The sequence below is a fragment of the Colius striatus genome, chromosome 4 (genome assembly GCF_028858725.1).
Source record: "Colius striatus isolate bColStr4 chromosome 4, bColStr4.1.hap1, whole genome shotgun sequence".
NCBI lineage: Eukaryota > Metazoa > Chordata > Aves > Coliiformes > Coliidae > Colius > Colius striatus.
In genome coordinates, this window is record NC_084762.1 from 93,210,449 (window position 1) to 93,232,950 (window position 22,502).

The following is a 22,502-nucleotide window of genomic DNA, read 5'->3' on the forward strand; positions in this document are numbered from 1 at the left end:
TAGTACATGAAGCTGGAGCAATAGCTACAGGACTACACTTTTACTGCAGTTTTCTCATTAGTTGAAACAGTATCACAAGTGAATTGCAAAACCATTCTGAGTTTTCTAGTATCTATTTACAAAACACTTTCTGTAAAGGACTGTTTGAGTTATTTAGCTTGCTTAAGGAAGGCAGGAAACAATGTGCATTGATCTGCTTAAACTTGGACAACAAGCAGGCAATTTTCTAGACAAACAATCTAATCTCCTTATTTCTTCAGACAATACTGATATTTCATATTTGAGTTGGCCTCTCTCCTGCTTAAGTTAAACTCTGTTTGAGTATTTATCATATTTCAAATCTAATGGAGGACATAAAGATCAGACTGAAATACAGGAGTTACTCCACCAAAGCACTTACATACTCCTCTCTCATTCATTTCTATCAGTAAAAACAAATCATTGGAGATTGAATCCATTTTAGAAGACACAACAAAAGTTGCTTCAGCTCAGTGATAACATCAAAAAGTACATTGAAAGGGCTGCTTCCTCAGCATCAGAGCCAGGAGTTACTCTCTCTCTGTAGGTCTTCACCAGACAAAAGCTAGGTGGACCTGCTTCTGCAGGGGGGTTGGATTAGGTGATCTCTAAAGGTCCCTTCCAACCCTTACCATTCTGTGATTCTATGATTGTCTTAACAGATACAGATCAGTCCCAAGACAAAGCTCTTCTTTATTTGCAAGTGAAGCTACAGTGAAGCACAGTTATTACTTCTTGAGAGTAAAACATACACTATTATGATCAAAATTAAGTATTCTGCCCTAAATTCAACAAAGTCCAATAATCTTATACCTCTAATGAAATCATACTCTTTCTAGATCAGCAACTTACCCTTAAAGTAACAAAAAGCTGAGTGCACACTTGATTGTCATATTGATGGATTGTTATATTGATGGATTCAAATTTATCTGAAAATATCACCAAAATTCTCACCTTCCATCACTCCTGACCATGAATTAACTCACACACAATTTGTCTTGTACCTTTTCTAGAGTCTCCCTTCAACAGACATATACAGCTTAATCAAAAGATACCTTCACTATTGAACAAAAGATACACCTTAAATTAAAAACCCATTAAAGAATAACTATACTGCAATACAATTAAAATTATCTGTGTATATTGAGCCACTACAGTCACAGTTACCCTGCTAAATTATGCTTTGAACATTTGCACAAAAATCTAAACAAGAATGCTCCAGTAGAGCTGAAAAGTGTTTAATTTTTATAAATCCTCTTTTAAGGATGTTTCTCCTTCAGATTTCCTCCACAACACCCTATCTCTCTGCATGCTCTGAATGCCAGCCTCCCTGAACAATCCTGTAAAATCATATCCCTCATCAGCAGCCTCTTCATAAACTCCCGAATTCTCCAGAGATCACTCCAGCAGGCACAGTAAATAAACATTCAGCTTACACAATGCAAAAAAGCATCCCTGGAGTTGATGAGGTATGTTAAGGACCATAAACATATGTAATAAATATTTGAAGGTTTGTTAGCTAACACTTCTGCTCAGAGTGCTTTAAAAATATAACATAATTAATCCCAAACCTGCAGGCACTATTCAGCATAGTAAATAGCTTACTCAGCACATCACTGGTTTAAGCATTGTCTTTGACCAAAGTTCTGAGACTTCCAGACTCTAAACCAAGCTCATGGCTCAGCTGTAACAATTGTTCCTGTCTCTTCCATCATCCTATGTTCACAGAATCACAATCGTAAGGGTTGGAAGGGACACTGAAAGCTCATCCAGTCCAATCCCCCTGCCAGAGCAGGACCATCTAGAGTAGGTCACACAGGAGCTTGTCTAGGTGAGTCTTGTGGAGTCTCCTGCTCTGGAGATATTCAACCCATCTGGCCAGCCCCTTCCAGTGCTCCCTCGCCTCAACAGGGAAGAAATTTTTCCTTATGTTTCTTTGGAAACTCTTATGTTCCAGCTTGTACCTGCTGCCCTTTGTTCTATCATTGGCCATCACTGAGAACAGCCTGGTTCCATCCTCCTGACACATGCCCTTTATGTATTTGTAAACATGAATGAGGTCACTCCTCGCTCTTTTATCCAAGCTAAAGAGCCCCAGCTACCTCAGCCTTTCAACATAAGGGAGATGCTCCACTCCATCATCTTTATGGCCCTGTGCTGAACTCTTTCCAGCAGCTCCCTGCCCTTCTGGAACTGAGGAGCCCAAAACTGGACACAATATTCCAGATGTGGTCTCATGAGGGCAGAGTAGAGGGGGAGGAGAACCTCTCTTGACCTACTAACTCTTTTAATACTCTCCAAGATGCCAATGTCCTTCTTGGCTACAATGGCACATTGCTGGGTCATGGTCATCCTGCTGTCTGCCATGACCCCCAGGTCCTTTTCCCCTGTACTTCTTCATTTCAAATTTTATTGCCCATGCTTTACAAGAGCCTCTGAAACTAAAACCACAGCAGTTCATTATTCACAAGAATTTCAGGGAAGATTCTTAAAAATAAGTAGGATTACCTTGCCATAGTAAGAAATAGCTTCTTTATATTTATCTATAATGTCTTCAGGACTAAGGCAGTTCTTGGCACGTCCTATCTCAGCACTGGTATCTGCATTTATACCATTTGAAGTCAGCGCACCTAGAACAGAACAGGCGAAAGAAATGAGCAGAAGGACTTATAACAACTACTAAACGTCTAAGAAGAAAACTAGGATATGCTGTAGGTTTGACCCAAAGAATACTTGCCCTACCTAGAAAGAAACCATGCCCCACCTGGAAAACACTGCTACTGTTTTACTATGACATTTTTAAGAGTACAAATGAAAAATAGATTCAGTCATAAACCCACATACACGAGATAATGTTTCACTTAGTGAAAAATAAATATATTCATGATCTTTTAAACTTATCTGAATACTATTATTAAAATATTAGATTGTTAAAATTAGATTATGGCCACATCTGAAAATGTAATTTTAACCTTTGAATAACTCTTTGTTGTACTTAAAAACTGTATTTCTGAAGCACACCAAAGGAAAAAATAATTGTAATGTTTTATAAACTAATTATTAGAACAGTGACCTTCTTCTCCAGTCATTTAAAGCAAATATTTCTCTTCCCTGTGTCTAATCACAGAAAACTGAGTGTCACATTGTAACAAAGGCCACCAAATCTGAGCCTTCCAGATTAAAAAAAAATAAAAGTACCAGAGGCTCAGACAGAATGGTAAGAAATTGCTTTTTGTATGTAAGAAAGAAGGTGAAAGACAGAAAGAGTCTTTACATCCATGAGGGATAAGAATGAAATAGAAGCCAAGGAAATCTGGGGTATTACATAGAACATGAACATTTTAGTTCTAAAATTTAATTTTATTGCAGAATACTCTAAGAAAATTGAAAACATAGCAAAGGTTTGTCAAGGCTCTGTATCTTTTTATATGTTACTTAACCTATATTATATTATATTATATGGTAATTCCTTTCTCCAAGAGGTTTCTCTACTGAAAGGGCAAGGAAAGCTTTGTATTTCAGAGCTGGACCTGACTCTTAATAGACAATTAAACTATTGTGAAAGACATTTTTCTACTTCCTCTATATATTCAGAACTATGTTATTTCACATGTTCAAATACAACTTGATGTTTATCAACCTTAAAGAATCATACCAAGCACATCTGTATATTAAGACCTAAGAGGGTTTTTTTATGGGAGTTAAGTGCAAAATGTTTGTTAGTGATGATTTAGAGTACCACAACACTACCAGGTGATGTGTGACCATTCAGGTTTTTAAGTTAAAAGTAATTTTCCAATTCTCATTACTCATGATAAGAAACAATCTTGATTAGAATGTACAGGGAAACAGCTATGGAACTACATCATTTAGTTTCTGCCAGTTACCCTTCAGTCTCTTTGCTTCCTCAAGATCTATGGCCAAAAACTGAACCATCAGGAGTGGGTATTAGCTTTGGCAAGTGCCAGTAACTATCTATCCAAATGCAAAACATACACAATAAAAGACTTTGGAAACATGCATGAAAATAATGTACCTGGATCAATGAGAACTTCTTGTGCCCCTAAAAGGAGGAACAAAAATGATTTTTTTTTCAGCCTTAAATATAGCCAACAAAATAAACTTTTATAATGTTTCATAACTAACATCAGGCTTGAACAAAATGGTAAGATTTATTAGGATCATCATTGCTATTTTGAAGGACTACCCATCAGAATTCAAGTAGTCACCATCTGTTAAATGTCATTTTGTTAAAAAATGAAAGGTAAAGATCTCATAAACTTGTAATGAATCCTAAGACACAACAAGAAGAGCTGAGGAACCTTCAGTGTGTAATTTACAGTCATATCCTTTTTATCCTTTTTCCTTATTCTTGGTTTAGTTGGCAAGTTTCTGTCACAATCTACTTACTGTATTTTCTGTCAGCTGCTACAGTATTTGAGCCTCCTTGTAAGAATACATTTAATATACACAGCAGAACAACTTTTTCAAGTAACTGTATCTCTTTGGTCACTAATTTCCCTCCATCGAGTTTCCTGAATAATTGAGTCATGCCAACCCAACAAGTCAGACTATTCATACAGAATAGTTGCTAGAGTATTGCAAAGTTGGATTATCAGATATTTGACACCTCGTTGCCCTAAACTTTGATTAGACATACCAATAAAAGTGTTAAGGGTTAAGCAGTCAAAAATAACTGCTTTATGAGCAAGACAGGATCTCCCTTCAGTTGACCTGCTCAGACTACAGACTAGCGAAGCAGAGATTTAGAGGTAGATCAAAAAGATACTCCAACACTTCACTCAGATCTCCCAATTCTGTTTGGGAAAAGAAGAAGGATGGCTGACAAAGTTAAGATCTTGGCACTTCAAACAAACAAAACACAACAGAGGAACAGAAAACTGCTAGTAAGCTAAACATAAAGCCATCCAAACTCAGTTCTATTCAACACACAAATCACGGATTCTTGGCCCACAGGACCTAAGCAACTCAAAGTCTTTTACACTGAAGGTTGCAGCAATGAATCCAGGGGAACACAGCCTAAAAATCTTCCCCCACAAACAAAAGAGTTTAGGAATGTAAGAAGCCACATTTCTTTCAAAGGTCAAAGCTCCCTTCTCACGATCAGCAGGACAATTTAGTCCAAGTGCTCACTCCCTGCAATTACCAAGGAAGAAACCTGTCTTTGGAGTAGACAAGATTCTATGTCTTCTTCCATCAGACAAGTGCTTTAAGCACCATGTTATCAGCTAACTCTCTTGTGAATTAACTATTCCTATGAAGAGGGTTGCAAAAGAAGTTGAAGGATACTCCAATTACAAAATCCCTGACAATATTCTTATGGTTACAGCAGAGGAAAAAAAGACACCAAAAAAACCCCCCTTTTAATCCTCTTAAGCTTGTGCTCTATTTTATACAAAGAAAGATGATATTAGTGTCTCATTTTCCAAAAGTGTTTCTATATAAAACTGACACCTCAATATTTTTGGAGCAGACAAGGCTCTGTACTATAGCCTGAGAATGCCAAATGGTGACAATTATAGGAGATTCAAGAGAAAGATGTTTCTCTTGACTGGGTCTGGGCACAAAGACAGTACCAAGAAACCCAATACCCTCAAATGTGAAGCCCAGGCACAAGAAAAGGTGCAAATCCAGGCACATCAGGAAGAAATAAAGGTAACTCTCACATCTCAGGCCCCTAAAGTAGGCATGAATTGAACATCAGTTCCAAATATGGCATTTCTTGATTTGCACAGAATTTGGAAATGTTTTTTTTTTTGTTTCTGGCCTTATTCTACAGAAAGATATACTGGAAATTGTTCCCCAGATTAAATACCATCCTCACAGAATTATTTATAACTAAGTAGATTATAAACAAGGTGCAGTTTGAAGAGATTTTAAAGGCACTGCAGAGTCAAAAAAAAAGCTATTGAAAAGAAACTTTCAGAACATGTTACAGGAAAAAGACATCACAATAGCTGTTTGGTCAGAGTTCAGCAGCTCACATCTCAAAACATCAAGGGATCATAACCCAAGTTAGGAAACCTAACAGACCAGGAAGTAACATTTTCATTTGGAAAGGATGCCAAAAAAGTTGTACTGTTTTTATTCAAGCAAAAGTCCTTTGAAAAGTCTTGTCACAGGAGACTAAAGCATTTTTAAAGTACAGCCACACTAACAAGTTTGCAAATAGGACTCTGAATTACAGGACAACTTACACAGAGAAGCAGGAGTAATATACCCAAGACACTTTTAATTCAATTATTGTTATAGCTGTGATTTATTTGTTATCTTCTTTAGTAACAAGTGCACCCATTACAAACAGGTTGCAACATCAACTGTTAAATGTTTGTTGAAAAGTGGACCAAGGCCAATACCTGTGTGAATTTATACTCTAACAGTAAACAGCAAATGCACTTGTAAGTCATGAGACACTGATTTTAATGACTAAACATTACATAAAGAAATTAGTATTCTCTCCTGAAATAAGGTAATTTTACCCAGTTATCTGCTGCCAACATATACATCTTGCAATAAAAAAATAATGCAGAGCAAGTGTTTACTAGGTTGTGACTTACAGGTGAATAAAGATGGGTGGTTGGTTTATTTTAGATGAAGGAATTAACTTTAACCACATTGCATACACAGGTACTTAACACTAGCACTTAAACTTAGTTTCTGTTTCAGTACTGTGTAAGACCCTGAAGACATACATGAAACCAGCTGAGCTGGGTCAGACCCAAGGCCTGTCTAGCTTACAATAATCAATACATTTTTCCTTCACTACCCTCACCAGCCTTTCCTGGAAACCGCAGATAATTTTCAGGAGCCTTAGAACTCTGTGGCAAGTGTTAGGTTATGCAATTAAAGGTTCATCTCCACAAAGGAGCCCAGAGGAACAACTGACAATCAGCTGAACTCCAGTAACATAATTGGAGCCAAGAGAGCTGTCCAGGGGTGAAACCCATCACCAAAAATTAACATGAGCAGCTCTCTCGATCACCTTACAGTCAGACTCAAGGGGGTTCACTGCCTACAGGGATATGGATGTCATTATAGGATGGATACAGGGAAAGAACCCTTGGGATTGTACCAGATTTCTTATGAGATGTGTGAGAAACCAAAGACAAGACAAAGGAGGGATTCAGACAGGTTAGGGAGGAACAAGCATGAGAAAACAGAGGGATAGGGGAGTGCATGTGTGTGTAGGTTGGAATTTCAGCAACTGGAATGGGGCTGTAGGTGTCTTGTAGGTCCAGGTGCCAGTAACTGGTGCAATCTACCAACAAAGAGCAGCTACTGGATGGATCTATACTACTAACAGGCTTTACTGACCATCCAGAGAGGGGAGCAGGATCAGGCTGTTAGTGCTGTCTGTTGTTTGAGTGCTGTTTTCTGCCTGTGTGGATACAACACTGTGTGTCTCCTTGCCTATTGGGAATGCACTTATGACTGGTTCAGCCCCTTGACTGGCTGGACCTGGGGACACAGGGCTGCAGCAGCCTTGCCTCTACCACAGTACCAGATCTGGTTAACTGTTAATGACAAGGAGTTCCACGTCACACCTACACATTGGATAAATGATAATTCCTGTATTTGCTTTGCCATCTGCTAGCTCTACTTGCTGCCCTCCAGTTTTCTATCAAAAGAAACACTGAACCTCCGATTCCTGCCCATCCTCTTCCACAGCATTCACCATATTACAGAACACTCTCCTATTTCTCCTCAGCCATCACTTTGCATAACTGACAAGGCTTGGCTATTCAGTTCTTGCTTGCACAGAGACCATATCAGGACCACCTGTGTTGCCAATCTGCAATCTCCTTCCAGTAGAAAATTGAGAGAGAGGAAATGTGAATACCTTTTGGAGATGCAAAACTGAAATGGCATGCAATATTCCAGACAAAGGTGAAGCACAGACTTAATCCTATGTTGTACTTTTTTCTCTCTGTCACTCTCCTAATAATTTCTAAAACATTTTAAGCAGATCATTTCTCCAAGGCTGTCTATCATATCAATGTTAGTGCTATCCTCATATTATTTATGCAATATGAGGGTTTAGAAAAAGTATACAAAACATTAAAAATTATGTTGGTTTACTGGTATTTTTAACTTTAGAATAGAAAAACACCTCTGAATAAATGTACCTAACTTATTCTTCTTACTACATGCAGCTCTGCCACATCACATCCACTTTGTGAAAACTGTCTGCATCTCCTCCAGTAAAATTAAAGATAATGCAGACACTAGTAACAATCAGATGAAGAGATCAAAACACTGACACATGTTGACATTAACATTGAAACAAAGTCATTAATGAAAAAGTCTTAAGAAATACAGTTTTCCCCTCCTAACCCCCTCCTCTGCTTTATAATTAGTATCATTTTACAGACTTAGGAAGTAGGGAGGAAATTTTCAAGTGTTCAGTGCTGGCAAACAGAATAAAACCAAAGTCTTGTCCTTACCTGGTCTGTGTCTGTTGCCTGCCTCAGCAGAAAGAGAACCTCCTTGTGCCCTGCGAGATCCAACTTTACCTCCAGTCCCACCTGGATAATGATAGATGACTGATGCTGAGCATAACCCCTCAAGAGCAGCTGGTAAAGACAAAAAGTCAACTGATTAGTAGGGATACTTGCAAGTAAGTAGCACACAGTAAAGTCTATTTACATAAATGTAAAGTATGTCTCAAATTGGAGGCCCAGTGACAAAGGTCATGGAAAAGCCCAAAGCACTCAACATCCTTTTTATCTCTGTTTTCATTGGTAGGATTCACCCTCAGACCTCCCAGAATGGCAGAATTTCTAAGGGTATGCACTAGCCACAGTAGAGGAAGACACACACAAAGCACTTAATCCAACTGGACTCAAAATCACAAAACTGCGTAAGATGCTTCCATAGATTCTAAGAGAGATGGCCAAAGTAAGACCACTGTCTCATCACCTCCAACAAGTCATGCCAGTTGGGGGAGGTTTCTAACACCTAGACAAAGGGAAACATCCTTGAAGAAGGAAGTACTAGGGGTGGACATGTAGATCAACATCAGCTCCTTGAAAAGGCTATAAAGAAATCCTCCTGGAAGCCATTTACAAGCACATGAAGGACAAGAAGGTGACTGGAAATAGAATACATTGATTTACCAAGGATCAATTAGTCCTTGGCAACCTCAGTGCCTCCTATGACTCAATGATTAGCTCAGCAAACAAAAGAACAGCAGGGAATGTTGTATATTTTGACTTACACAAGACCCTTGGACATGATGTCCAACGGCAGACTTATGGCCAAACTGATGAGATAAGATTTGGACAGCTGGTCTATAAAGGAAAACAGGCTGGACAGTCAGCCTCAAAGGATTGTGATTGGCAGCCCAAGGTCCAAAGAATTGCCCATTACTAGTGATGTACCTCATGGATGAGTACTGGGGACAATATTCTAATGTCATCATCAATAGCCTGGATGATTGTACAGAGCCCTCGAGACAATTCCTGAGTGATGCCAAATTGGGAGGAACAATGAGGCAATCCTTCAACACAGAGAGAGCTTGACAGGCTGGAGATATGGGCCAACAGGACCCTCATGCAGCGAAAGAAAGGCTCATGTATTTCAGATGGGCTAAGGCTATGCAGCAGTGCAGCCTGGAAACTGACTGGCTGGAAAGCAGCTTTGGCAGAAAGCAGCTCTTAGTGGACAAGTTAACAGCAGTTGCAACAAAAGCAGCCAAGTTCACAGAGGAATTGTTCTTTGTTCCTACATGCTTTCTTTTTAGAAGAGACATTTTTAAGGACATGTATTACTACAGTAAAACATTGTATGCTGCAGGTTTTCTTAAACACATTTCTTTCTCATGTCTTGTCAACTAGCTTTCATTTCAACTGAATTGTTATTAAGATCTGATACTCAACATTTTGGTCACCAAAATCGTTCCTATTTTTAACAATATCAAAGGGAAGTTACAGAAGATTGTTTGATTTACTTAGTTTTAGCAACTGATTATCTGATTCACTGTCACCTCTTAAGTCCTACCTCCAAGCCACAGAAAGTCATTCACAGAGCGGAGAAGTTCCACTGCCATGTGATAATGAACCAAGGAATCTTGTAACATGCCAGCTTGTAAGCACAGGTCACCAACGTGTTTCCGCATCCGCCCTTGACAACGTTTCTTATAGTGTCTGCAAAATAAAAGGTACCATTTACAGTTACTTACAGAAAGTGCTTATTTGAGGTAATAAACACATAAAGGCAATTTGCTATCCTCCTTAATAGTAGATGAGCATTAATTTACTCTCTTTCTCTGCAGAAAAATACCATATGAATTCTAACCAGCAACATATGCGAAAGAACCAACAATTTGAGTAGATGTTAAAAACTAGCAATGCATGTTTTGGCTACATTTACTTTAACAGCCTTGTCACAAATTAAATAAGACAATCTTAGAATCACACAGGTCAGAACAGACTTTGAAAGGTCATCTGGTCCAACCTTTCATGGGAAAGGAAGTCTAAAGGAGATCATCTATCACCCTGTGCAGTCTCATCTCAAAAACCTCCAAAGTAAAGTTCTTGTAGACTCCAGTAAGTATTTGGTTGCCTTTCCATAGCTAGTATGCTGCTGCTTTGCTTTTAAGAACACCCTAAAGCTCACTAACAAGACAAGAGGGTCTCTTGTTCTGCCTTCTTCCATTCCCTCAGTACTGAATGGGCTGTTCTTATGCTTCCAAGAGGCTGTTCTTGAGTATCCCCCTGGACTCACAAGCTCTTTTGGTGTCCATGGGTCCCTCATATGGAATCCCTCACAGCTGGGCTCTGAGCATATCTAAGTCAGCCCTTCTAAAATCCAGGGTCTTAGTCCTGCAACTGGTCTTGAATGTGCTCAGCAGGATCTTAAACTCCACAATGTTGTCACTGTATCCAAAGCTACCATTGGTAGTTACATTGTCAAACAAGTCATCTTGGTTTGTGAACAGTAAATTCACCACTGTGCTATTCCCAGTCAGCAGATCCAGCATCTAAAGCACAAAGCACTCCTTCAATGCATTCCAAGAAACTGAACGACAACTTGTGCACTGCTGTATCGCTTTCCTAATAAAATATCCAAGCTCATGCATGAAGAGCAGGTTCTGTTGGCTTGAGACTTCCTTAAACAGCCAACATAAAGTTTTGTCAGCCTTATCATCCTGACTGGTAACAGATATCTGATATAAAATGTCCCTTACTGATGATCCCTCTAGTTTTGATCCAAAGGCATTTATTAAAACTTGCATGGACTCCATAGCTCAGCTCCATACATTCAGATTTCTCTTTCACACAAAGTGCAATTCTATTCCCTCTTTTTTCCTATCTCTCAGACAGAGCTTGTAGCCATTCACTGCAGTCTTAGTCATGTGAGTGTTCCCACCATACTTCTGTGGTTCATCTGAAATCATAACTCTCAGCCTAGGCACAGAGCTCCAGTTCTTCCTTTTTGCTGCTGTGGCTGAACTTAGAATTCTTACCTTGGAACACTCCTAACTACTCTCAGTAGGTGGATCCTTTCTCCCCCAGTAGGCCATATTCATCAAAAATCTACCTGTGATCACTGAAATCAAAATAATGGTGACAATACCTGCCATTAAACCAGGAATTGATACGCTTGATGACTTCTGCCTGAACCCTAATCTCTGACTGGCAAGACAAACAAAACCACTTGGACACCTGTACTCTCTCACTTGTGCCCCTAGGGCTGTGAGTCTTTCTTGGTCTTGCTTTACTGTGACACTGGTGCACACACCTGTGTTTTTAACTAGCTATGGTAGTCCTCTCTTTGTGGCATTCCAGACCTTGGTTGCTGGAAAGCAATAAAGCTCCCTTGACTGAAAATTAGGCTAGTAGATAAGTGCCTCCGTGTATCTAAACAGCCACCCACTACTAGCACTCACTCTGTGTGTCCCTTTGCAGCATTTACTATGTGCTGCTGGTGCAGCTTCTCCCTGTGAATCCTCACGGATTTTGTTCCTGCCAAGAGGCTACATATCTGCTGCTGGTTGGTACATAAAAGGAAGCGTAGGGAAGCGAAAGCTTGTTCCTATGGGTCATTAGAGAACTTGACACCTGGCTCTCCAAGGTGCTGTATGTTCACTGTTGTATGCCTTTAACCAATAGTCTCTACAGGTAAGTGCCACAGGGCCCTAGTATTTCTTCTTGCAAAGTCTCAGATATTCTATTCCTGTCCATCCTCCCTAATATAGAATAACCTGCTAACTTCATCCTGCAGGTCCTCTGCCACTGCCCGAGGGATCCCAGCAGAGCCTACCTCGCCAAGGTGGGGCTTCCACCTTCCTCCTCCCAGGAGGCAGCTGCAGCCTTTGCAGCCCTCCACCCTCATCCCGATGGCGAGCTCTGTCTGAGTGGCTACCTCCACTCATCCCAGCCTTGCCTGACAAGGTTCCTGTCTGATAGAGAGCACAGCCTTCGCCTGTTCTCTACTGCCACGCTTCTGCCACACTCAAAGCATCGCTTCATCAGCCCATCCTACTCCCTCTCAAGGCGCTGGGTAGGCTCGCACGGGGGCCAGCTGCCTGGGCTGACGGTCCGCAGCCGCAGAGTGCTCAACCTTTCCCGTTCGCACCGTTCCCTCGGGCGCTGCTGCCCGGTCGCTCCGCTGCAGGGCCGCCGCTCTCCGGGGCGCTTCCCGGCGCCTTCCCACGCTCCGGCCCGGCCGCGGGGACCGGCGCCACCGCTCTGCTCCAGCCCCGGCTCTCCTCCCGCCCGACCTGTGGCCTGGGCCCTCCCTGCAGACAGATCGAGGTGAGGGGGTTTCTGGGGCCGCCACAGAAACCTGCCTCGTGAGCCCCGCGCTCCCCTCAGCACGCAGCAGCCCCCGGTTTGTGAAGAGCTGCTCATGTCTGTGCAGGAATACTCTCTTCTTAGAAACGGCATGGTCCTGAAACTGGTCCGTTTCTCTTTCAAAGGAACGATTAGTGAAAGACCACTATCGCTTCTGACAAGAGGTGAGAGGGTTTCTCTTGCAACCTCTTTTCTATCTAATACAATAAATCCAGTTCTTCCCTTTCCCAAACAAAATTAATAGCCAAGGCCAAAGAACTTCAGCTGAAAATATTACACAGACACTTCGGTAAAACAGAAAAGGCAACCTGGGAACAAATCCATGTAATAAAGGCACTAGCCTTACTATTGCACTTTTGTTACTGAGTTGCAGCTGAAGAAATGTAACATACAATGCAACACACTCTGGATTGTCAAAGTGTCTCGATTTAAGTCACTTCAGAACAATGCTGTTCTGAGTCCATCAGCAATTTTCCTCTCCTCATTCCTGCAGTGGTATTCCCTAGCAAGAATGTCCTTTTTTTACATACAAAAATGTTTTCTTGGAGAAAAATTAAACATTAAATGTTATTCTTCTACCTAAACTGCTCTAATAGTATATACTTTTGTTCTAACAATGACCTTTCTGTACACTGAGATATCCACCTTAATTGTCCAAATTTCACACCAAGATTTTTTTTCTTTGCACAGTTGAAAAAAGAGTTACCTGAGAATGAATTTTTAATAAAAAGAATTGTTGTAGATGTCATTCTTTGTTGTGTACATGAAGTATCTCCAAAGAATCTAGTTAAGAGGAGTTTCCAAAAACAAAGGACCATCTCAGATTGACTATCATGGTTCTATATTTGTAGTTTTTAGTTTAATTGAAAAAGTATCACAGCTACCAAGTCCAACAAAGCATCTTTTAAAAGTTACCTAGCATATTTGAACATAAATGTATAAGAAACAAAACAAACAGACACCTCAAGGTAACATCCATTCTCCAGATGCTGAACTCTTATACCCTAGAGCAAGACTTGAACATAATAGGAAATGCCACACAGAATAAAACGGGAATTGGGCTGGTAGGGGGTTTTTTTCCCCCCAGAAAAAGAACTTTGCAGAGTACCCTAGAGATGAACTGAAGTGTTACTGAAATAATCTAACACATCTGAACAGACTTTCTTTATGAAGTCTGTATTGAAGGAAAAAAAAGGAGGGCAGAACATATGAAGTATATGGGTAAGAATAATCATATTAATTTATTTCCTTTAGATTTAGGGCAGAAAAGCTAAGAGAAAACAAAAGCCATTACATGTTACTGGTTTGCTTGCTTTTGAGGTTCTTGGGTTGGGTTTGTTTTTTTTAAACACTGAGGAGAAGCACTGAGTCCAAAGGATAACCACTGCCTTCAGCCACTAAATAATGTCTTACTCCTGTTGATTTGAAAAAAATAATAGTTCATCGAGCAGATGAAGAAAAAGTAACTGATTTATATGGATGGAGGGCAGAAATTTAGTCCTAGATAGGACTAAGGATAATGGACAAAAGCTGGAACATAAGATGTTCTTTACTGTTCAGATGAGGGAGCCCTGACCCAAGTTGCCCAAGGAGGGTGTGGAGGCTCCTTCTCAGGAGGTTTCCAAACCTACCTGGACACCTTTCTGAGAGACTTGATCTAGGTGGACCTGCTTTAGCAGGGGGGTTGGGCTGGATAATCTTTAGAGGTCACTTCCAACCCTACCATTCTATGATTTAAAAACAGAAGATGGAAACACATACAATGTAATCATAAAAATTAAATAGAAAAGCAATCAGAACTTGTGTCGTTGTATACAAGAAAAACTTAAAATTATAAGACAAGAAACATGTCTCCTACTGCTCTTCCATCTAAAAAGTTATTTACAACTCCTATGTAAATGTTCTCAGTTTTCTAATCTATCACATGATATTCACAATTGATGTGAAGTTGACAACATGAAATGAATTTAAATACAACTGTTGTTCTTTCTCTTTCAGATATGTCAAGGGATTGCAATATTTCTTTTCTTTTCAACAAGCATTTACTTTACAGATCTTTTCAAGAAAAAAATGTAAGAAAACAAAACGTGCTCTGCACAAACTGTGGAAGGGCATCAAATCTTATTACCAAGATTTCAGTCTAAGCTTTGGCTCATAGAGAAATACCTCCATCAAAAAGTGACTTTGTAATCTTCAATTATTATTGCAGAGGATAGTATAAATTACTTGGAAGCCACTAATCTCTGCATTGTAGAACTAAGATTATAAGTGTTACATTGCTTTGAACTTTTCTTTACACAGAATAAGTAGTGAAATTGGACAACCATTGTTTCTTTATACAGCTATAATCCCTCTCCAAGGTGCTAACACTTCCAATTTCTTCTCTCTATACTTTCTCTAGGTTTATGGACAAATTACAGTTCTTACTCCTCTAAAACTGCAGTTTTTTCAGATTGCATATGATTAAGTTCATAAAAATGAGTCACACAGCAAAAGGAAGAGTGCCAGATTCCTAAATCAGAACCTTATACCAGAATGGTTTCAATCATCCTGCCTCACCAACGGCTCTTCCTAACCAACACCTAATTTTGCTGCAGTTTTATGCATATGTCAATATATGCAAAGTTTTAATGCATTTATTCACTTAGACATCCATAAACATTGTTCCTACAAAACACTCTCTTAGAAACTCTCCTTATTTATAAGCAAACATTTTTTTCCTGATGAGGAAGAAATTTACTATTATTCAAAGACTAAATTCATTCCACATACTTTTTGGTTCTTAAATGTGGTGCCAAGACAGGATCTATCTCCTACAGTCCCTGCAAGCCTTCAACACCCTCCTAGAAAACTTCTTCTCAACAATTACAGAGTAAGTTTGCGCTGTACAAATGTATAAACTGTCTTAAGCACTCAAAATTAAGTACAATGAATTCAAGCTTCTGGAGTTTCCACCCTGGTACAGCAAATGTGTCCAAAAAGACAAAAGATAAAGATTTCATTGAAACAAAACTCACTCTCCACATGTAGCAAAATTTCACTTGGTTCATATCCAGTATCTACAATACTGGCTCATTAAAAGCACGTCTAAGTGAGTGATGGTATCTTCAATGCATGTTGTGGTGCAAATTTAATGGAAAAAAAGCATACTGATATCAGAAAAAAAATATGATTACTCATTTTATTACCTAGGTAGTTTTACTTTACAGCTTTATCTGAATAATCTGGCCATGAAGCTGAAAATCAGAAGCTTAGCAATATCTTCATTCTCATTTGTTTTTAATATAAATACTGTTGAATTATTTGTGCTCTCTGCTGTTTAATCCTCGTCTATTTGATGACAGGAAATCCACATAAATTAACCACTACCTTTTCTAGGGTAAGATGGCAACCTTTCCCTTGGTCAGCTCCCTTTAGTACCCTACTGCTAAGAGCTCTTTCTATTTATTTCTCCTCTAGAAGACCATTTAAGACATTCAGTTTCAAGGTGTCACCCAAAGACACACACCATAAACCCCTTTCAGGGTGTGATTCACTCAGAAATACCCTCAAGGAAGGCAATGCAACTTAAAAGGACCACATGTGGAATACTCCATAGTGCCAGTCATCCACACTCTTCTTCAGAGGGTTCTTTCCTCAACACACACATAGAGTTGACTACAAAACCCGTTTCAAATGTTCATCTCTGAAGTCATCTGTGTTTATTTGGTACCTAGCACACTCTTTATGTTCTCTTCAGATAATAACCACAATCATTACTACCAGTCACCACTACTACAACTTCAAACTAGAGGACTATAAATCTGTTCCAGAAACCACAAACTACTACTTGATCCAATTTCTACCTCATTTGCTATGCTGGATACATGCTTCACTCCTTCACCCCCAACTCTTTTCTAGGATCTCAGGATAATTTCATGGAAAATTCAGAGCAACAGTATTATATTTGAAGACAGAATTTATTTTCACTACAAATCATCCATCAACAGGTCTGAAGGAATTTCTGGATCCTCAAAATATCAAAGTGACTAAATGTAAAAACAAGAAATGTGCAAAATGGATTTGCAAAAGGATTCATGCAAAATGCTTTAACAAAAACTTCCATCAAATTCTGCTACTTCCAATTAGCATGCACAGCTATAGATATCACCAATCATAACATTATCCAGACTTCAAAAAGGACACAGCTACAGCATTTGATCAACAGCCAGAACTTTTGAATTTGAAAACCAAACACAGGCAGCAACAGCTTCATGGCTTTGGAGTTTAAAAAATAAAGCAAATCCCAGAGGCCAGCAGCCACCTAAGCAAATTACGTGTGTCCTACAAAAAAATTCAGCATCTCTACCAAATAGAATTGCCAAATGAGCCAAAAGGGGTCAACCACAGTACTGAGGTTCCAGGCAGCAATTATTATTGTGGGTATTGAAAAGGAAATATAAAAAGCAACACTAAAATAGGCAATGAAGGCGGAGTGGAAAGGCAGTAGATGGAAGAAAGCTAACTATTTTTAAGAAGACACAATCACAGCCTACCTTTTTAGACCCAACAACAAACTCACAGGGCAGTATGAGAGAAGAAGAAGAAGAAAAAAACAAAAGAAGAAAAAGAAAGGAACAAAACAAAAATTAGAAAGACAGAAAACAGAAAGAAAATTAACAGCCACATACACATACTGAGATATCATAAACTTTGATAAACTGGTGAACAAATCCCAGCTATAATACTGTGCAGAGAGACACATCCATAAACAGAGATCTGCTTTCCCATTGCTCCTTAATACCTAATGGATGCCTTACCAGGATCAAATTAATCAAGAACCTAAGACACAAACTGTTATAGACAACATTAAAATGATCTTATCCAAGTAGATTTATAATCATACATGAGTATGTTTAATTTTGTTTTGCTGAAAACAGAAATAAAAGATAAAAAATACACAAATGGGATTTCTTGTATTTCTGGCAAGTATGTTACTAGTTTCAAGTTTATGGGACCGAGTTTATGTATCATGCTGAGAACACGCATTTCCACTCCTTTTCATCAGTTTGACCAGCTTCTACAAATAACTACCAAGTGCAACTGATTTCAGAAACTTTTTTCAATTATCCTCAGCAGTCCTGTGACCACAGAAATATTTTACTTAATTTACAGATGAAGAAACAGAAAGTAAAATGAACAGATTTGCCAAGATCACCCTATTGGCTGAGTGCTCTGGGAATTAGAGCAAGCTCAGATTCCCAGTCCTACACCTTCTATTTAAAAGGACAACCTTTCTTCAAAATGTTTTAGGACTCAACCCCACTGTTTTTCATACAGCCAAAAAAAAGTGTTCTGCACAACTAATACAGTGAGCTTGCATATATTGATATCTCAGCATGGGTTGTGGGAACGTTGCCTCTTCTGCTCGTTACACAAGCAACTTGCAAAAGACAAAGATCAGCTCCACTGTTTCTAAGAATTATCTTATTTGAAATGTAGCATAATAACCCATCTTGTTCATCTATGAACTCTGGATCTTAAGCCAATCATGTCATTATTATGCAACTAAATTAATGCTAGCTTGGGTGAGAGAGATCAGTTCTACATATCTAGTCCTGAACATAACATGAATATTAAGCTTAATATTTCACAATAAATTGCTTGGAGAAAAGTCTCTTAAGAGACACAAAAATGTTCAATAGTTTTAATTAGTCTTCAAATCATGTGATCATAAATACTATGTTCCACAGTTTCCTTCAATGTATCGACCCAGCTCATTTGCTCAAGGTCACAACTGCACTCTAATAAGGCCTTTACTACATGCTGTGAAATGTCTAAAAGAGAAGTTAGATGAAAAGATAAGCTTACCTAGCCTAAATACACATCTGCAGCTACAGCAACAAAGACATACACTCTGTTACAAGCACAGAGTGTGTCTGCTCTTCTTTCTATTTCATATAGAATATTTGTGCTTTTTAACCAGTTAGTTGCAGACTGATTGGGAGGTCAAGAAAGATTATATAGAAACAGTATTTTTTATAGAGATGGAGCATATATAAGGAAGAGTAAGGGAATATTCTTGTCCTTCACAAATTTCCACCTGTTCTATAAAAAGATGATCCATTTGCCTGACTAATTCAATAACATTTTTTTTTTCATTTCATTCTTTAATTATGCTGCCAGATTCCAAATCAAAGTAGCAAAAGTTACTCTACCTGATGTTCTCGTGTGCACTCCCTGCATTCAGACAATCTTTACCTCTCCCTGCACAGTCTTACAGAATGTTGCATTTTGCTAAAACAGAAACCAGGTTACATTGAAGAAGCCTTATATCTCCCCATTATGTCTTCTTGCAATGCTTTCCTCCTGTCACTGCAAAAGGGAACGTGCTCCAATAAAAACCTTTTGCTGCGACCCAAGTAACAAAATGCTACATACTACCATTTAAAACTGTTTCTTAGCTCAACCACATTTACTGGGGCTGAATTTCTGCTAAGCAGAACACAGCAGCAAAGATGGATCGTGCTTTGTGAAAGCTGCCTAGAAAAGTCCCTGTGTAGAGAAGACCAGGTTCACCATGCACAGGTACTTCTAACTCAGTCAAGGACAGCTCCTTTCTGATGTTTACTTGGTACTACAGAAATTTCTTCTTTCTGTTACAAAACTCAAAAATATGTTAACAAAGAAGAGCCCAGGCATTTAGAGTATTTTCTTCCTCATCCAGACAAATACTAAACTGAATATAAAGACCTTTCATTTCAGTTTGCTTATGCTATCCATACTTAAATCCTAATTTTTAAAACAATGAGAAGCACTAACTTCACAGCAAAATAAAGATGAAAATCCTTCACACTATCAAACTGAAAGTTTAGAATATTTAACACCTTTTCCTTGAGCAGTTAAGTGCAGCAAACGTTTCAAGTATATCTCCTGACATAGACTTGCTACAAAACTGCTTTGCACTCGGGCTCCTCAACAAGGCTAAATGCATATCTGAACCAGTGATTAACCAGTGGTTAACCCTGAGTAAACCCCTACCTTTACAGAACCAGGGCCATACACCTGCCATTTTGCAAATAAATTCAAGCATTACACTAAAGCTGCTTCAACTATTCAGTGCAAAAGCATAACATTTCTTCTTGGATACTGTGGACAAACATACTGCCTGTTATTTGAGCTCCCCATCAGTTCAGAACTTCACAGGAAATGTTTAGCCACTAGCTACAACTCAACCACTGCTCATAACAAAGGTATTTCTATAAAGAACTGACTTCTCAAGTACAATTTGGAAGTGTGCTGTTTAGAAGACATAATTGAACAGCATAATTAATTCTGATTTTGAGATTCTTGTCTCAAATTCATAGTTTTCTTAGATAATTGGAACAACCAAAATTCATCCAAACTGAGAAGTCAAGATTCTGGAGGTTTCCAAACCCACCTGCACATGTTCCCATGTGACCTGATCTATGTGGACCTGCTTGAGCAGGGGAGTTGGACTGGATGATCTCTAAAGGTCCCTTCCAACCCCTACCATTCTGTGATTCTATGATTCTAAAAGGGCTTGTCTAGTCTATGAATTTTATTGCCCATGCAGAGTCAAAAAAAAAAACCCCAACAAGACAATAATTTGTACCACTAATGGAAGATGAGTGTAGGGACTAACCAGAACACTGAAATAGCTTGAGTAAGGAACAACATTGGGTAAACAAGTTGGAGCAAGTTCAACTGCTCACCAGCAAAGAGGACCAGGAGCTGGTGAGAAAGGTACCACTGGTCTTTCATGCAGCCAGTGATAATTTAATGGAGGACTTCAAACTAATTAGGAATTTTGAATACTAATACTTTCCTCCAGTATATCACATTCTTATCTAGAGCTTCTAAGGCAAGAACTAATTACACAGGCAGAGCTAACTAATGTGATCAGAAGGTTTCACAAACCCTGCCTGGAAACCTCTGAGCTTTTACACTCAAGAACCTCTGCTGGCATCCCTAGTGGTGCGAGATGTGAAACATACTATTCCCACACATACTGCGTATTTTGATAGGGCTTCTACACCTCTGCTTTTTCAAGGCAAAAAGAAGAGGGTTGCTCCCATCTTTTGGATTTGACTGAAAACAGTGGAATCAAACAGATTTTGCACCTGCCTGTAGCTAGCAAGCCAGAATTACTAATCCCCAATACGAGAGCTACACAATGTTCCATCTGAAAGCTGAGCATGCAAATGGTTAGGAAGGAAAGATGTGGAGGAAAAGAAAACCAAACAAAACACCTACAATATAAAGGAAAGCAAAAAGAACAGTGAGAAGAATGGCAGCAAAACAAGACAGGTAAAGAACATCAATGATTAAAGAAACAAAAAGTGAAAGATAGGGCAAGATGCTGGACATTGTCACCAACATAAATGGTCAGTGTTTCACAGGATGAAGAGTTAGACAGAGGCTTTGGGAAAAAGACAACACAATTAAGTAGGATTAGTCAAATACCTCTCAACATAACATTATTTTTCAATATTAATTTAACTTCTTTAGTAATACTGTGTATCTGTAAACCATGTTAAGCTTTCCAGTAAAAAGAAATCTCTTTATAGCAGAATCTGTCAAAACTTTCCTGTGGCTTCTTCCTACTACTTGATCAGCCTCATAAATTAAATATGTATATATAAAAACTATTAAATACGGTCAGACTGCAAATGAAATTCTCTTAAATTACATCAGAAATATGCAAGAAGAGAGGAGCATGACCTCTGTTGTAACAAAGTACGCTTTGTCCTTTCTAATAGGCTTACTCTAAATGCTAGTAATTGCCACATTTGTTTATTCACGACCTGTGAGCTGACAAAAATAGCTGCTTACCTACTATCAGTGTCCAGACCTACAAAATCCTTCTTCTCAAAAGGAACACAAAGGAGTGGGATCTTGTCTCCAGACTTATCAGTGGCTCTGTCAAGCCGCTTCGACTCCAACACTATGAAGAGGGATTCAATAAAATCTTCTATTCTCTTCTCCACAGTTTCACATTCTTCATAACTGGGATAAAACGCCACATCTGTGCGGGGCTGCTCTGCAATCTCTCCTTGAAGCCCAAAGACAAACAAGCGGGAATCGTAGAGAGTAGAACCATACATTTCCTTCTGAAGATGGAATTTTTCAAAAGTCTGAGGCCAGTCCTTTGCAGAAGAACAGTCTGTAATAGTTATCAGCCCCACAACTTTCCGGTGTGTCTGGAAATCCCCCCATTCGTTGTTCTCGGGGGGATAATGGTGCCTGTAACGGATATACAACACACGCTGAGAGTCGCGCACGTTAACTTGACTCACGGCTGAAATTCGCTTGTAGATCCTGAAAAAGCTCTCTTCGGGTACAATACCAATCGGCTGAACCACAACCAGGAGAGTCTGGTGGTCCTCAGCACACTGCATGTAGTCAGGAACGCTCATTTTGCATCAACTGCAGGCTAGTAAAAGAAAAACAGATGTTATTTCTTAACCTTCAAATGAACATATGGGTGCTGAATCAAGGCAGGACTTTGATGCTGAACGCTCCTGCACCCTGGATACATGTGCTCTAGTACTCTCACCATTTTACTAAATCTTTGGTCTTGCAGCCTACTGATAAAGTTACACAGTACATAAGGAGTATTCACAGTCAAGTATTTGTGTGGTCACAAACAAAAACCTGTAAATT

At 39.1% G+C, this 22,502-nt stretch overlaps 1 protein-coding gene across 3 annotated transcripts in view; it reads right to left on the minus strand.

The window, feature by feature from the left end:
* Positions 1-22,502, minus strand: part of TRAPPC9 (trafficking protein particle complex subunit 9) — a 528,840-nt gene that overhangs the window by 505,070 nt on the left and 1,268 nt on the right. For 2 of the 3 annotated variants that reach the window (XM_061995018.1, XM_061995016.1), the window contains exons 2-6: positions 21,672-22,272; positions 10,039-10,184; positions 8,484-8,612; positions 4,055-4,081; positions 2,527-2,648 (exon numbers count right to left, since the gene is read on the minus strand). In XM_061995018.1, coding sequence (XP_061851002.1) covers positions 2,527-2,648; positions 4,055-4,081; positions 8,484-8,612; positions 10,039-10,184; positions 21,672-22,255 — 1,008 coding nt within the window. In that variant the 5' untranslated portion in view covers positions 22,256-22,272. The remainder of the gene's footprint in view (positions 1-2,526; positions 2,649-4,054; positions 4,082-8,483; positions 8,613-10,038; positions 10,185-21,671; positions 22,273-22,502) is intronic. The other variant, XM_061995017.1, reaches the window with a different exon arrangement.